The sequence below is a fragment of the Myxocyprinus asiaticus genome, chromosome 6 (assembly GCF_019703515.2).
Source record: "Myxocyprinus asiaticus isolate MX2 ecotype Aquarium Trade chromosome 6, UBuf_Myxa_2, whole genome shotgun sequence".
Lineage (NCBI taxonomy): Eukaryota > Metazoa > Chordata > Actinopteri > Cypriniformes > Catostomidae > Myxocyprinus > Myxocyprinus asiaticus.
In genome coordinates this window covers 29,195,546-29,212,352 of record NC_059349.1, presented here as the reverse complement: position 1 = coordinate 29,212,352, position 16,807 = coordinate 29,195,546, and the positions used below count along the sequence as shown (strand labels likewise).

The 16,807-nt window shown below is 37.9% G+C and overlaps 2 protein-coding genes across 5 annotated transcripts in view; one reads left to right on the top strand and one right to left on the bottom strand.

Annotated features, from left to right (window-relative positions):
- Positions 1-130: 130 nt before the first annotated feature.
- On the top strand, positions 131-7,499 carry LOC127442367 (target of EGR1 protein 1-like). The gene is made up of 7 exons (XM_051700339.1): positions 131-634; positions 759-799; positions 886-982; positions 1,072-1,230; positions 3,726-3,985; positions 4,108-4,270; positions 6,572-7,499. The coding sequence occupies exons 1-7, from the start codon at positions 521-523 to the stop codon at positions 7,226-7,228; spliced, it is 1,491 nt and encodes a 496-aa protein (XP_051556299.1). The 5' UTR covers positions 131-520; the 3' UTR covers positions 7,229-7,499.
- Positions 7,500-8,543: 1,044 nt separating this feature from the next.
- LOC127442361 (dual specificity testis-specific protein kinase 2-like) overlaps positions 8,544-16,807 on the bottom strand; it is a 59,351-nt gene continuing 51,087 nt past the window's right edge. For 3 of the 4 annotated variants that reach the window (XM_051700325.1, XM_051700324.1, XM_051700326.1), the window contains exons 7-12: positions 16,157-16,241; positions 15,971-16,054; positions 15,687-15,773; positions 13,350-13,491; positions 12,119-12,178; positions 8,544-10,671 (exon numbers count right to left, since the gene is read on the bottom strand). In XM_051700325.1, coding sequence (XP_051556285.1) covers positions 9,758-10,671; positions 12,119-12,178; positions 13,350-13,491; positions 15,687-15,773; positions 15,971-16,054; positions 16,157-16,241 — 1,372 coding nt within the window. In that variant the 3' untranslated portion in view covers positions 8,544-9,757. The remainder of the gene's footprint in view (positions 10,672-12,118; positions 12,179-13,349; positions 13,492-15,686; positions 15,774-15,970; positions 16,055-16,156; positions 16,242-16,807) is intronic. The other variant, XM_051700327.1, reaches the window with a different exon arrangement.

The window sequence follows — 16,807 nt, the reverse complement described above, 5'->3', positions numbered from 1 at the left end:
TATTTATAACTGTATAATTCAGTGGTTTTTCGTCTGCTTGTCATGTTAATAAAAATTGGCAAAAATGGATGTTGCCTTTGCTAGTGACGTAAACTGTAACCGGAAAGAAAATAGACTCACATGGTGCTCAGGCGGTGACACTGATGAAAGTGTGCGCAACAAGGTTATGATTTTGACGTTCATACAGAGTAGTAAACAAAGGAACAGTCAGGGAGAAATTAAAAGGAAAACAGTTATTCTGATTTGACTATGTACATAATAGATATATTCGGTTTTGGTTTGTTAGCTTGTCGATTAGTCGTCTAATGTACCGCTCCTGCACATGTACATTATTTGCATTAATAGCAAACACCTTTGTACTTAAAAACAAAAACACTGATGCAGAGCGTTTAGTTATTAATGCTGATTAAAGTGAGAGTGTTTGCTGGTCTATTGATAGTTCAGTAAACACTGTCATTTCTAAGGATTCCTGTGTTCAACATATGTCAGATATTGGTTATTTTATTAGTGAATTTAAATAATGACGTCCTCAATGATAGTCCCAGTAATAGATGTGCAAGGCAACAATTTTAAGGAGTTGTGGGGAGCAATGGTGTTAGCCATTAAAACATCTTCATTCATTGCCCTTGACACGGTGAGATTTCCCACTATTTAGAAACAAAACTGAATGAGTAAATGAAAAATATTTTGGCCAAGTTTCTCATTTTATTCCATTAGACACATTCATCACTTTTTGTCTGTTTTTTGATCTCTTTCAGGAACTGAGTGGTCTTGGACCAAGAAAAGCTCTTCTAGCAGAGTGAGTTGTGTGTTTGGGATGTCACTATCCTTCTTCCATATTGCTATGCAAATTTTCGACTGTGAAATGTTCACCTGTATTTTAAGATCCATTGAAGACAGATACAAAACCATATGCCATGCAGCTCGCACACGCTCAATACTTTCATTGGGGATTGCTTGTTATAAAGAACTTGACAACAAAGTAAGGGTCTGCATTCAACATATATTGTTCCTTTAAATGTGTAAACGGACGTGCCATTGCATTAATTCTTTCTAATTTCTTGTTTCTAGGCAGACAACACATACCTGGTCCAGGTTTACAATCTAACCCTGCTTTGCTCAGAGGAATACATAATTGAACCCCAATCAGTGAAGTTCCTTGTGCAGCATGGGTTTGACTTCAATAAACAATATGCTCAAGGCATTCCCTATTACAAGGGTAATGATAAAGTGAGTATCTTTAAACCTATGAGGAAAAAAAAATTCTGTCAAATTAACTGCAACAATACTACTGAAGTAGAAGCATCTAAATAAGATTTACTGACAGCTAGAAGTGTGGATGCAGCATCATTAAAATGCAATTATTTTTTTTGTTACAGATGTCATTATAGAAATTCACTATAGAGCTGTGCAGCCGTGACGTCAATTTGTAGGCAAACCCGGAAGTCTTAATTCGCCATGGAGTTTCCTCTGGATTTTCCTATGGTTTTTTTTAAACTTATGAGTAAAATAAGGTCTGTGGTAAACACTACTTGCCGAAACGTGAAATTTTTTTTCTACAACATAAATTACACACAATCATACCTCAAACGTGAATTATGTAGCCGCCATGCGTTTATTATTATTTTTTATGTAATTCAATACAGCTTTAAAATTCCCGTTTGCGGGATGACTGTAATTTATGTTGTAGAAAAAAACATCCATGTATCGTCAATTAATGTTTACCACAGACCTTATTTTTCTTATAAGTTCAAAATCCCCATTATAAAACCTATAGGGAAGTCCAGAGGGAACCCATGGCGAATTCCCTCTCGGGTTTTTGGACTACAAGCTGGACAGCTCAATTCACAGTCAGTTTTGATTGATTTAATCAACAAGTGAAAGTGTCCAATAACAGGGCGGTTATTGAGATTAAAGAGAGAGTTCACCTCTCATCATTTACTCACACTCACGCCATCCCAGATCTGTGTGACTTTCTTTCTTCTGCTGAACACAAATAAAGACTTTTAGAAAAATATCTCAGCTCTGTAGTTCCATACAATGCAAGTGAATGGTGGACAGAACCTTGAAGATCCAAAAAGCACAAAAAGGAAGCATAAAAGTAAGCCATATGACTTCAGTGGTGTAATCCATGTCTTCAGAAGTGATATGATAGGTGTGGGTGAGAAACGGATCAATATTTAAGTCCTTTTTTACTATAAATCTCCACTTTCACTTCACATTCTTTTTTTGTTTTTGGCGATTAACGTTCTTAATGCATATCGCCACTTACTGGGCAGGGAGGAGAATTTATAATAAAAAAGGACTTAAATATTGATCTGTTTCTTACTCACACATATTGTATCGCTTCTGAAGATTTAACCACTTGAGTCGCATGGATTACTTTTATGCTGCCTTTAAGTGCTTTTTTGGACCTTCAAAGTTCTGGCCACCATTCACTTGCATTGTAAGGACCTACAGAGCTGAGATATTCTTCTAAAAATCTTCGTTTGTGTTCAGCAGAAGAAAGTCATACACATCTGTGAGGGTGAGTAAATGATGAGGGAATTTTTTGATATTTTGAATTTGATGAAAAACGTTTTTGGGTGAACTATCCCTTTAAGCAAGTAGTATTCGGCTGGTCATGTGATCATAACATGGCAGTCCCCATGAAGGGACCCTCTCCATGTAGAATAAAACGGCTTTTTTAAGGTTACTGATATGAAAGAGTCTTCATTTCCTGTGAGTGGTAAGAATTTTATAGATAACTTTAAAAATAACTATTTCTTTAGAAGTACAACTTTTTCTGTGAGGAAAAAGTGCAACTTAAAAAAAATAATCATGACTACTCACATGAGATGAAGACTCCAGTCATGTCGGTAACCTTTTAATAGCTGTTTTATTCTACATGGAGAGGGTCCCCTCATGGGGGCTGCCATGCTAGGATCACATGACCAGCCGAATAATACTCGCTTAATCTCAGTATTCACCCTGTTTTTGGACACTTTATCATAGGCTTCATTCACACCGCAGCTGAATGTGGCCCAAATCAGTTTTTTTTTTTAGTTTTTTTTTTATTCACTCACATGTGACACAGATCTGTTAATTGAATGACCATGTGACCAAAAGCGCTTTGAATATGACATTTTCAAATCCGATCTGGGCCACTTTCATATGCGGAAATAAACCTTTCTGATTTGAAATGTACGTATATGATTTTTTCCAATGTGCCTTCAGTCGGAACAGCCAGGTCAGTTTAATGTGATTTTTTTACATCAATCTGACTCAACATTCGACATTTGCACGCTTGATTAACTGCGTAATACACCTGTCATGGTTTAAAACTTTTAACTTCAAGTCATATCTTTTCTAATTAATGCATTCAGTTCATTTTAAGACAAGAAAAGAAAATTGTAGGCTTCAACAATTGGGTTCAGCAGTTTGTTTGAATTTCACATAGTAAAATATGAGGTAAAACGGCTCTTTGTGCATGTCACTCGTACGGAAAACAGTTTCTATACTTTCTCAAACTGTATCAAAATGTGAACATAAGCAAGTCAATGGAAATTTGAAATAATTACAGGTAACAACTCAACATTTTCCTGCTGTCCTTCGATTTTATTTTGTGTTGCTCATATTACATTATTAAGCTTTAATGGTAATGAAATTCCACCATTTCCAAAAGAAATACTGAATGCACCTTTAGTAGTTGTGTTTTATCTTTCTACAATTGTTTCTTTCTTTAGGGAGGTGATGCACATGGGGTAAACATGCGATCCTTGTTTGTTGAACTGCTTAGGGTAAACAAGCCCTTGCTGGTCCATAATGGTTTGATAGACATGGTCTTCTTGTACCAGTGCTTCTATGCCCATTTACCTGAGCGCCTGGGCACCTTCACTGCAGATCTATCCCAAATGTTTCCCTCAGGCATCTATGACACCAAGTATGCAACTGAGTATGAGCTGCGGTTTGCAGCTTCATACCTGGAATATGCCTATAAGAAGTGGTAAGTGTAATACTTCAGTATGTCTGTGGCATAGTGAAGTTATAAGAAATGTACTGACCCCTTTGCTCTGCAAGTATCTGTTCAGTCCCTAAACTCTAATGTATCTTATTTATCCTCAACAGTAAGCTGGAAAATTCCAGAGCTATTGAAAGTGGTGGAAATGGGACTCATGTGTTCCTGGAGTTTTGTAAATATACTGGGAACATGCAGAGCTATATAGACTACAGGCCTTGCTTGGACAGCCAGAGTCAGGATGGTGCACACAGCGTCTGTATTCAGTTCTCTGTGAGTTCATTCAATTCATTTAGCTTATCTAGGACAGCTCTTAGAAACTTATAAGCCCCCCAAATGAATATGTATTTTCTGGCACCTAGAGTGATGGAAACATTGTGTAATTACCCTGTTCTTTACTTGCTATTGCAGTTATATGTAAAGATATCAGTTCTTGTATTAAAGATACAAGTTTAATGATAAAGTTTAATTTGCCCAACGGTTGACTCATAAAACAACTTCTTCCTCAAAAGATTCTTATAAATTATGCATGAGAGGAACTTGCAGTCATACCAACTAATAATGAGCCAGTAAACAGAGGTGCGTAGTAACACGCTACATTTACTCCGTTACATTAACTTGAGTAACTCTAACTAACTTGAATAAAAATGTACTTTGAGTAGATTAAAAATTAGGTATTTTTTACTCTCACTCAAGTAAATTTCTAATGAAAAAAATGAACTTTTACTTCTTTACAGTGGGTGGCGTTCCTGTCGTTACATTAATGGGTTTCATTTTAATAAATGTGTAATTTATTGAGAGATTATTGAATGGGACTTTTACGACAGCGGAAGGTCACTCAGCTGCACGAGCTGTCACAGACTGTCACTCAAGACGAGTCCATCACCGCTGCAGCATCAAGCTCTTCAAAGTAAAACACTTTCTTCGCTCCGCACAGTGAAAAAAGAATAGTTTCGTCATGCAATGACTTCATTTAACACCAAGACAAGTGGATATTTCAAGATTAAAATCTCAGCTTCAATTTAAGGCAGCACTCTGAGGAAAATTGTAGCTATAATGGATAACGCAGGCTTTTCTGTGTAATGTGATGTTCATTTTCAAGGTGATTCTGTAACTGGGCTCTTATAACAGTTTTTAAGTGTACATTTTAAAATCTGCAGCAATATATCAGTGCGATTTGTCCCGCATGTCATGAGCAGTATTTACGCATTTACCCTGCGCAGCTATCGCAGCTACTTCAGGCGGATTAACTATATAAATCCATGTAACCATTCAAGTTAAGTGTAAATGCCTTTTGCTCTGCCGTTCGCGTGATTGACAACTGGAGTGGGAACAGGTAGCATTTCTGCTCGTGCACAGCAAGGTGTGTGGGCACGAGGTGACTGTATGGCGAAGAGAGTGGCTGTGTCCGAAATCGTTCACTCAGTCACTATTTCCTATATAGTGAATGACAATGAGTGCACTATATATCAGCAGTGAGTGAACGAAATGAGTGAGTGAATTCGGACGCTGACGTATACACCGAGCGTCGGAGCTCTGGGGCTGTCACAGAAACAACGTCACATATGCACTTTTAAAATACTTGGGCCTTACTTGTTATTCTTATTAAATAATGTATTAATACAAAAAAATCTTCATTCTGTTTATCATTTTTAATATACATTTAATCAAATGCACATTATTCTATTTATTTGTTATACTTTAGTATCTTTAAACTCTAATTCAAGCTGGGTAGTGTTTCTGGGCGCATAGTGCCCTCATCCAACCATAAACAGTACCAAAGTTATCATAGCCTACATGTTTAACCAAATATTTAAATCATCCACAGAATTATCATTTCCACTGTGTGCAGTCTCCTGAGTTAAAATAACATCACCTCAGTGAATTATTTAGTAAATAGTCTCGGCCACCATTTTCTTTCAAAATATGGAGAAAAAAAAACACATTCACTGAAAGTAAATGGTAACTCAGGCAAACATTCTGTCTAAAATCTCCTTATTGTGTTGCATGGAAGAAAGTCATATGGGTTTGGAACAACATGATGGTGAATGATGACAATTTCCATTAATAATAATAGTTCTGTAATACATGTTAAATGTTTATTATGTAATGGAATACAGGGGAGTTAACATACATTATACCATTTGTGAAAGTAACGAATTATTCACTACTTGAGTACTCTTTTAATTGGATACTTTCTTACTCAAGTAATTATTTATGTTAGTACTTGAGTTAATTTTTTTTTTTTTTTGTAATTGTACTTTCACTTGAGTACAGTTTTTGGCTACTCTATACCTGTGTTTTACTGGCAGAGGTGGGTAAACACATAGAATAGTGCTGCTTAGTAAATGAATACAAAGAATATTAAAATGGTTTTCACAATTTTGGCCACCAGTGTATAATAGCCTGTATTATATATATTATAAAAGTTATCAGTGCTCTCAAATTAGCTCATTGAAGTGATCTTATTTCTTAAGATGTGAAATGACAAATACTGATCTTAAACTAGTATTTTCTAGGAAATATTACACATGTGGCATTTGGTAACTGTTTTCTGCTCTGCTGTGTTGGAAGGCTTATGGATGGTGTCCTAATGGCTCTCAGTGCCCTATGTCACATGACACAGACCTTATAATCCAACATGATGAAAATGCCAGAGAAGACAAGAGGAAAAAGAGGAAGCGCAAGAATAAAAAGAAAGATTCTCAAGGACAAGCAGATGTACCCCCTGAAACATGTGAGTCCCCACAAGGCAAAAGGATGCACTTGGAAGGCATGGAGGCAGAGGTGGACCAGCAGGACCAGGCAAGATCTCAACCCACACTGCCAGAAAATCAAGAGAAGACAGTAGGTCCTGAACCAACAGATGGCGGGCATGCGTTTGAGCCTGGGAAAACAGCCAGCAAGAATGGAAATGATGCATCTCAGCCACAAACATCTTCTGAAGCTCCTGATAGACCAAAGGAGAAGAAAGTCGAAGGAGGAACCCACAGAGCAGGCTTTGACGCTTTCATGACAGGTTATATTTTTGCTTTTGCCAAAACTCGTGCAGCAAAGGCAGAGGAATCCACCACTGCTCCCCTAATCCCTGGATGTCTCAATAAGCTGTTCCTCAGTGGCAAGTCTGTTCCTCTACATGTAGCCAAAAGCACCTTCTCCAAGTCTTCAAAGGCTCATATGCACAAGATGGACTATGTCTGGGGGAAAAGCACTGCTGTCAAAACTGAATGAAGTGTATAAAAAACAAAAAAACAAAAACAAAAAAAAAAAACTTTATTTTTAGGTTTCTATTCAGTGTAAAATTTTGACAATAAAGACTAGTACAGCAGTAGTTCTCAGGATCCAGATTTTACATTGGATATTAAATGACCCAACACAGAATGGAAAATTTAGCATACAAAAGTAACAAAATGTCCTTAAAATCAAAAATTGGAAATAATATTACTTACAGAAACATTTGACTATTAAAGCGCTTTCAATAAACTTAAATCTTGTTTTATAATTTTCTTAATTTTTATTTTCTCATTTGTAATTTGCTTTGGATAGAAGTGCCTGCTAAAGGATTAATTATAAATAGTCCCATCAGTATGCAAAATTATTAACATAAATAGGCTGAATTGGAAAATGTACAATGTTATAAATGCATAAACAACTGCAGAAGTGTAATTTACCAGTCTTACACATGGAACAAACATTGGACCAAATACTGTATTAGTATTAGCCATAGTACCAAATGACAGGTGAATTTGAACAAAAATACTGTTGAGTTTGACTGGACGCACAGCCTTTGACGGCGACAACTCAAGGCATTGGAAGAGTTTTCGGTAGAACTTTACAATAAGGTTACATTCGGTAACATTACTTAATGCATTTGGTATCATGAATTAATAATGATATTTTTTTACAGCATTTATTAATCTTTGTTAATGTTAGTTTATTGTGATACGTATCATATGTGTTTACATGATTTTAGTGTGATACAGTCGCTTACTAACATTATCTATGTAAAGTTATATAAAATATTACAAGCGATTCTATCACACTAAAATCATGTTTACATGCGTTTACTTTTTGTGGCTATCATTTTGAAACGGTGTATGGACTGGCCCCATTCACTTCCATTGTAAATGCCTTACCGTAACGGACATTTGTTTTTTTTTGTTTTTTTAAGAAAGTAGGGACAAGTCAAAAATATTTGTTGTGGCAATTAACATGCTACAAATGCTGCTGGTTGAACTTAACTTGTATTGAACCCAGAATATTCCTTTAAAACCATCATTGGTCTTGTTTTTATTGGCTCTTTCATGGTTCTACTTTTCAATATAATGCTTCTCTGGTCTGATGCAGTGGATCTCAACTGGTGGGTTGCAACCCAACATTGTGTAGCAGGGCTTTTCTGAAAGGGTTGCGGGCAATTGAAAAAACCCCCAATGCAAATAATTAGCAAATCATGCATGGTTAGGATGGCAAAATTAATGGGATTAACTTGTATTGAACCTGGAACATTCCTTGAAGACTGCTACATTGTTCATGGAAAACAGTACAATAAAATAGGACATTTTGAATTTATTTTGAACAAATAGGAATACACATGCTTTTAAACAATGAAAGCCACATAAATGGGGATAAGTCCTGATCTGTCTTTGGTAGAAATATACAGCTCTGATTCAGTTACAAATCTATAATCTACAAGTGTTGAAAAAACAGTCAGGACCAAAAATGCAGAAAAATAGAATTAAGAACAAACTAGCAAGAGACTAGCCATTTTCAATATTTACAGAAATCTATCAAATCGTATTCACAGACATGAAGACAGTAAAATTACTTTTTTTCTCATAAATATCAAAATAAATCCTCTCAATAAAACTATCATGCCTTGGTTAAATTTATTGCATAGAAATGTAGTGAAACAATAGATTAAAAAGTTCAAACTATTAATTTATTTCTCATTTCAAGTGCAATTAAGATTTTAAATAGATACAGACATGGACTTTTTTTGAAGACTAGAGGAGGCCGAAGAGTGAAAATGATCCAACTTGTTCTGAAATAACTATGGCACACACCATTAGCAGAGGATCGGAACTCACAGGAGCTTTTTAAGATGTCAGAGTAGGACGGATTACGACAAGACGAAAACTTGGAATGTTTGTCGCAGATTATTTTTGCCACGCCCATGCAGTGCAAAAAACATCAGAGAAAAGATGCGCAATCAGCTTTCTCCTAGAGATTTGTTCTTCACTCACTTCTGAAACAAAAGCCAACACACAGAGATGGCCAAAGCTGCTCACTTAAATATGTGCTGGATATAGTTTACAGTTTGTGGAAAAATTCTATGCTAGTTAAAAAACAAAGAAACAACAAAACAGCATTTGTGGTATGTGCAACCAATAGCATATAACATTTCAAACAACAACAACAAAAAAAAAAGTCACAGAATGTGTCTTATCATTATCCCCGTGTGTTGTCCTTTTTATCTCCCTCCATATCGAGTTCTTCATAGTGTGACGGGTAACAACTAATGCATGGACCTGATCAGTGTTTAACACCTGTTTCCAGCTCTCATTTCAGACTAATTTCTATTGTTTAGTCCAAGCCCTGTTAGCTTAGTTTACAAGGGTTTCATTCTGAAAAACAATATTAACATCTTTAGGTGTATTAAATATTTAACATGAAAATAATCTCTGTTTGCATGGCATCTGATCAGTTCAAACTTGAGTAAGTGTCTCTCCTCAGTCATGCTGGCTTGCTTCATACGACCATCTAGATGTCACACCTGGAGAGCAGGTCTGCTGATGTGGAGGCTTTGCAGGCTGTGAGTACTATCGGACAGAGTTCCTGGGGTTCCCCAGTCATGCTCAAAGTGAGGGCGTTCTTATTTGCGATCACCACGTTGTCCTGGTCTTCTGCCTCCATGTCCTCACAGGAGCCACTGATACTTCCGTTCTGCATCTTGCGGAGGATTGCCTCCTTATCATCTGCAGGACTTCCTCTGCTGCTGGAGCAGTCCATGGCCTCTGGGTCTCCCCCATCAGAGGGGACCAGAAAAGACCAGCTCTCCATTGACCCCTCTTCCTCTGTTTCACTTCGTGGTCTGTATGGAGGGATCTCCGTTACTGCATAATCTTTAGCCCAGCAACTCACAGCTCTTTGCCTGCCTTCACCGCTAGCTTGTCCTGCCTCACTCTTAGATGCGGTTTGAGATGAGAAGAAGGCCTCTGAGTGGGGCAGCTGTGGAGAGACGGGGAGAGAGTAACACCGCCGACCTGGCAGCTGCCACAGTTCCGGCCAGGAGGATGTGGAGTTGACGCCAGAGGCTCCGGTACTGATGTTTGGGTGAGGCTGGTATGAACTCTGACTGCCATGGGGCGAGTTCAAATCAAACATGAGCGAGAAGACTGACTTGCTGGGCATGTCAAAAAATTTGATCTTGCCACCTTTTAGGTCTTCTCTGGCATTGAAAGGGTTAACCTTCGGTACACCATGTATGAGCCCCCTGGGTTCGGGGTTGTAGTAAGGGTCCTGGACGTTCACTTTTCGGCTGGGCTTACGAGAGAAAATGTCTGACTGGCTGCGGGAGAGCCAGATGTTGCGACGTGGCCGGGGCGACTTGGGTGGAATCTTGTCATCTTGAAAACCAAGAGAATTTAACCTCTTTATGCCCTTTTCACCTGGTCCTACAACAAGAATGAGAGATTGAGACCATATAAGTGCGTTTCCATTCCATTTCCATGTTTAATGCTTAAGTGTGTAATGTTTTTCTATTCAATTATGTTGTCCTATGCCAGGTTAATAATAATGTAATAGTGTTTCCCAACCACTGCCCAACCACTAGTGTGCCATGAAAGATTGTCAGGTGTGCCGTGGAAAATTATCAAATTCCACAAAATAAATAAATGCATGAAAAAAAAAAAAAAAAAAAAAAAAAAAAAACAATTTCAGGGATCCAAACACCTCACCTTTCGGAGAAATTCGCCATTTTTAAACCATAATCGGTCACTTTTGTGATTGTGAAGAGCAATGATTAATGTGCAAAAGTTATATGCGTTAAGGGTCTTTCACATGACTCACGTCAGCGCTGCAGAACACAAGTTTTCACACACACGTTTTTGCTTCACCAATAATGTCTTTGAGAGTACTAAGCAACAAAAAATATTTAAAAACTGTCCAAATTTGTGGAGACATTGAATGTCTCATAATTTCTTTTAATTGAATACTACCTTATCGTTTACGAATATCGGAGACCCCAGTTAATGAACAAATTTTAATTTACCAAGAAAACGCTTAGACCTAAACATAAACGAGTCCTTTTATTACTTTCTGCTATCAAAGCAACTGCAAGCTTTTCTCTCTCTTCCAAATACATGTTTTCAATGTTTATTGTGCACACGCTTTCTGCAACTCTTGTCATGTGGAGGGCAACGCGGTGCTTGACGCTGGCGTTGAACGGGGCGTTGATGCCTCGACTCAACTCATGTGAAATGCGCTTTACAATGACGAAAGAACATTGAGACTCAAAATGATTATTATTTGTCTATTATTGTGGTCTTTTCTGATAAAAGCCATGCTCAGCAGTTTAAATAGGCTACTGTAGGAAAATGATACCGTAGATCTGCTTTGTGTTTGTAGTCCTTATACTGAAGTCAGTAGATTTGTAGCCATGCAAGTTTTAATAAAGCAGAAGGTAAGGACGTTTTTGAAACTCACTATTATTAGACTATTATTGTTGCCTTTTTGGATGAAAAATAATGCTCAGACTGAAGGAAGACTATAAATCTGCTTTGTTCTTTTAATGCTTAAACGCTATAAAGTATCTTGGTAGATTTCAGTCATGAACGACTCAAAATGATTCACTGACTCACTCATGGCACATAAGACGCTCATTTGTCGCCACTTAGTGACATTTCCAGAAGGGGTCACTGAAATATTCAGTTAATAAAATTGAACAAATTTGTGAAACAGAAGCAAACCTCACCGAAATACTCTTTATTTTGCTGCTAATTCTGCACAATTGTAAACTTGAATAAACTTGAATCACTAAAATAGCTGGAATTGGTGCTTTTAGTTTATTCTTTAAAACAAATATCCCCAAAAAATTTTTTCGTGGACCAGTGATTGTCTTACCTTTATCGCCCCTCATGAGTTTGCATCCCTGTAATTTGTTGTGGCATTGCAAGAACAAATCTACAAATTAGAAAAGAAGCAAATTTGTTGTTTTTTCATTACCCATTTAGTGCTCTTGCCACCTGTGACCTCACACAGCGTAGCCTACCTATGTGACTTTCTTTTAGTTTTTAGTTTTTTTTTGCATAGCCGAATTTCAAACATTACAAGTAAACATGCTACTAAGACAGACAGAAAACATGGACAAGTTCTTGAAAAGGAAAAATATTGACGATGGTTAGCCTATGTGGGATAGTGGTGTGCCGTAAAATTTTTTAGTTGTAAAAAGTGTGCCATCCTTATCTGTATATCGTTGCCACCTTCCGCATATCGCGGTGCCATTTTGTGGTGTGTTCTGCATAACGCGGCGGCCCATGCGGCCACATTTCGCTGCCGGCCCACAGGGAAAATTCCGGGTTCTCCCAAGGGCCAGTCCGCCACTTTTAAGCGAGATAATATGCCTCAACTACAGCTAAGTCTAGGTTTGCGGAACATAAAACTTACAGCATTATTAAAAAAGCCCAGAGCTACTCAAGTGTTACTCTCTGGATCAGAAATGGACTCAAATTTAAAGGGAGCCTGCATGAAGTGATTGTTGGATATCTGAAGCTTTCAATGAGGCTCTAATCTCTTCCAGTCACAAATCATTGCACGACTTATTCCTCGTTTGCTCAGATATGAATTAGTGCTAAATGGAAACTGGGCTGTAAAATTGCTGAGCAGAGCGGGAGTAAGGAAAGCCTGCAACCAGACACTGTCCATTATAAAAGTAATTCCCATTAGGCAAGGACATCCCAGCTCATAAAAGCTTATGGATATGGACTGTGCTACTTCCTCTGGTCCTGCTTTTCAAGCATCCTTGCTCTAAGAAATCATTGGCCCTATGGTATTACATGGAAAGAGGGTGTTGGATGGTACAGTATTTAGCAAAGACTTAGGGATGACTTACAAGCTCTTCGTCAATGTAACACCAGGATTTATTGCTTGTAAAATCTCACACTTGTTCAAAGCTTTTAGTTCAGTGCCATAAATGGTGAAAGATTGAATGAAATATTATGGAATGGACACCTACTGTTTTCATGATCATACTGAAAATTTGCAAAGCATTTCAGTTAGTCAAACCAATATTGACAGACAAATTAAAGTGTGTTTGTGTATGTGTAAACAACTGAACACCCCCCACAAAACTAACCTTTCGGGATAGGTTTTTTCTCCACCTCCCCTGCAGTTAACAGCATCCTCTCCCTCTCAGAGTCATCAAATTTCAGACTTTTCTGGATCTCCTCCAGTCTTTTTACTATGTCTGGAAATGAGGGCCTGAGCTTTGGATCCATCTGGGATATATGTGGAGGCAACAGCAACATAGAAATATATCAGCCTCTAAATCTGAAGTCACTGCATGATCTATCCTAAAAATGAAACCCTGTGGCTTCTATCCCAAGAATGCTGCACTGCACAGAAGTTATGGTGGGACAGTTTTGTTTTCATGCTAAAAATATCTAAATAGTTCTAACATCCAAGTAGTTGCTCTTCTGCGGTAAACTGATGACCTTCCATTGCAATTATTAAAAAAATAAAATAAATAAATACCACACAGAGTAGGGTTGGGAATCAATACAGGTTTTTATTCAGAACCAGTTAAAAAAAATGTTTTATATATTATTTTCATGATGTTTGGTTTCGTTAACAGTTCTTGAACTACATCTCTGTACTAAATTATCAAGGCAGTGTTTTCTGCAATGCCAATGAATCCATAGCATTAAAGCAAAATAAATTATGTTGCAAATGAAGGTTTGTAAGACTTAAACAGGAGTAATTAAAGACTGGTTGTTCATATGATAACGTGTAATTCAAGGTTTAGAACCTAGTTTTGTTGTAATATGGTATGTATTAAAATCAAATAACCTCAAAAGTACTTAAAGAAAGTGATTACTCGCCATACGTGTATGTACATTAGGGATGTCATAAAACACTGATATATCGATTATTGATCGGCATGTAATTTTATTGATATATTTTTGAGACGTCAATATTTTAAAAGTAGCCAAAATCTAATTTACATGCTTTTCAATTTACTCAGTTGGCCTTCTGTTTAACAGTCTGGTGTAATAGCATTGGGAGACCACAGGAGAGTGATATAACATTTTCTGATGCCGGTCACGGGTAGGAAAGGCACATGTATCACACACACAGAAAGAGCTGATGCCGTGCAGCAGATGGTAGCCCAAAGTTATGAAGGTATTTTTACTTTTTCAAGAATGAACAAAGTGTATTGATGAGTTTGCAGGTTAGTGTATGAAACTGGTCTAACTGTGCAAACTAAACGATTAGAAATGGCGATGTTTATTATGCAATTTGTCTGTATGTAGCCTTGAATATGTCTTTCATTCAAGCTGTTCAACCACAAAATGACATACTTCTAACTGAAAATACATTGTGTAGGCTATATGAAAGATACATATACACAATATATCATTAAGTGATAGCTAGAGTAAATAATCTCTGTCTTTGATAATGATTTGGGTCGAATTTAAGGGAAAACTATGCGAGTTGCGCTCCGTGGCATTGCCGAGCACTGGCAGTGTGTGCGTACCTTTGTAGAAAATAATTGTTTTGAATTTTAGAATGCACCATGTTGTCAACCAGACGTGTATGGTGTGTGATCCCCTTTAATTTACCCTGCCTCTCACACTTTAACAAAGTTGTGTTCCGAAATAGGTTTGTAAAGACAAAGACTACTGAGCAACGAGCAGCCCTATTTACATCTGAAAAAAATCCTGATATATATATATTGATAATCATCGGGGGAAATCTTCCGATCATCGATCCCAAGCCTAATGTCCATTTCTGTTTGACAGACGTCTTTGGCTGCTGAATTGCATCTCGTTCCAGTGTCTCGCATATTCAATATTACAGGCTGGTGTAATGTAGTCTGTTACAAAAAAGTATAACAAAATCACAATATTTTGCATCATATTTTGTCATTATGTGAAGACTTGCTGCCCAACTCAAAAGAATGTTCAGAGAGCGAATCTATCTGCTCTTCCTTCAGGTTACCGTTATTATCGTAAAAAGGTGTGCACCACTGTTTTCGTCGTGGCTGGCCAAAGAGTGCATTTTAAAACTGCGGTTAGTTTGACCGGGGATGCTACAACTATTGCGTTTTTAATACACTGTGTTAAGTTAAAAATAGTTTTGAAGACCCTGCGTTCTGCGTTCAGACGGCTGGTCGGACTAAACTCCACGAGTAAGGGCACACAACATTTTTCCCTCCTAACACCGGCCTATTATTGAGGTATAATCTAAGATAGGCTTGCTTTTAAATGGCACGTAGGAATGAAACAAAGTGTGATTAATCACTTCAAATGTCATTCAGATGGCTCTTCCAGTCTAAGAGGGTGGTTCTATGCCAGAATAAGCTGCAATACGCCCCAGACCTTTTGCTGTACAAAGGTCTAGATAAGCGAGACTATTTGATTCCCATTCCCAACAGTGAAATATGGCTTGGTAAAAAAAAATGCTCTCTCACATTGCAGCAGTTGAAGGCGAGCTGTAGGAAGTCAGGAGGACAATCTCCAACCATGTGCTCAAACGCGAGGTAATCCAGGCCAAAGTTCTGCAAGGAATGTATGAAGAAAATCAAAAAAACTTCATACAGAGAAAACTGTCATTACACCTCTACTCCGTCCTATCATGAGCAAGCCATGTAGTTTCTCTGAAAAACATTTACAGGACTTCATAAGAGGTTTATAACGGTGCTGAATGGCATAACATAAACTGAATAAATAAATGATAGTGCTGATTTTGACTCACTTCAGTGCGTGGTAAGAAGTCTGGGTCAGCCTGTATCCTCGCAATGATCTCGCATAAAATAATGCCATATGAAAAGACATCAGCCTAGAAATGAATATAGAAGAATAACAATAAGTTCTGCTACATGCTGTAAAAAAACTGAGCCTTGTGATAGTGCTGAATGCAGAGTACAGCTGAGAATCGAACCTTCTCGTTGTATGGCTCGTCTCTCAACACTTCTGGAGCCATCCAGTATGGAGATCCCACCACGGACAGCTTCTCCCCTTCATAACTGAACACACAGAATAATGGTGTTCAAACATGAACAGAGAAGTATTCAATGTCAGAATGCTTACACACTTTACATAAATACAGGTACTTAATGGGATAGTCCACCCAAATGAAAAGTTTGCAATCATTTGCTCACCCTCCAGGTTTGGAATGTTGTTCCAAACCTGCATGACTTTCTTCTGTGGAACACAAAAAGTAATGTTAGGCAGAATGTTAGGGACTGACATTCTCAATTGACATTTCTCCCAATTTGGAGTGCCCAATTCCCACTACTTAGTAGGTCCTCGTGGTGGCACGGTTACTCACCTCAATCCGAGTGGCGGAGGACAAGTCTCAGTCGCCTCCGCTTCTTAGACCGTCAATCCGTGCATCTTATCACATGGCTCGCTGTGTATGACACCGTGGAGACTAACGACATGTGGAGACTCATGCTACTCTCCGCGTTCCACGCACAACTTACCAGGTGCCCCATTGAGAGCGAGAACCCCTAATCGTGAACACGAGGAGGTTAACCCATGTGACTCTACCCTCACTAGCAACCGGGCCAATTTGGATGCTTAGGAGACC

Bases quoted from the DNA above. Each gene is read 5' to 3' on its own strand.
- LOC127442367 (XM_051700339.1), top strand. From the start codon at position 521: ATGACGTCCTCAATGATAGTCCCAGTAATAGATGTGCAAGGCAACAAT. The intron at 800-885 runs GTGAGTTGTGTG...CTGTATTTTAAG, and splicing joins AGAAAAGCTCTTCTAGCAGA to ATCCATTGAAGACAGATACA. The intron at 983-1,071 runs GTAAGGGTCTGC...TCTTGTTTCTAG, and splicing joins ATAAAGAACTTGACAACAAA to GCAGACAACACATACCTGGT.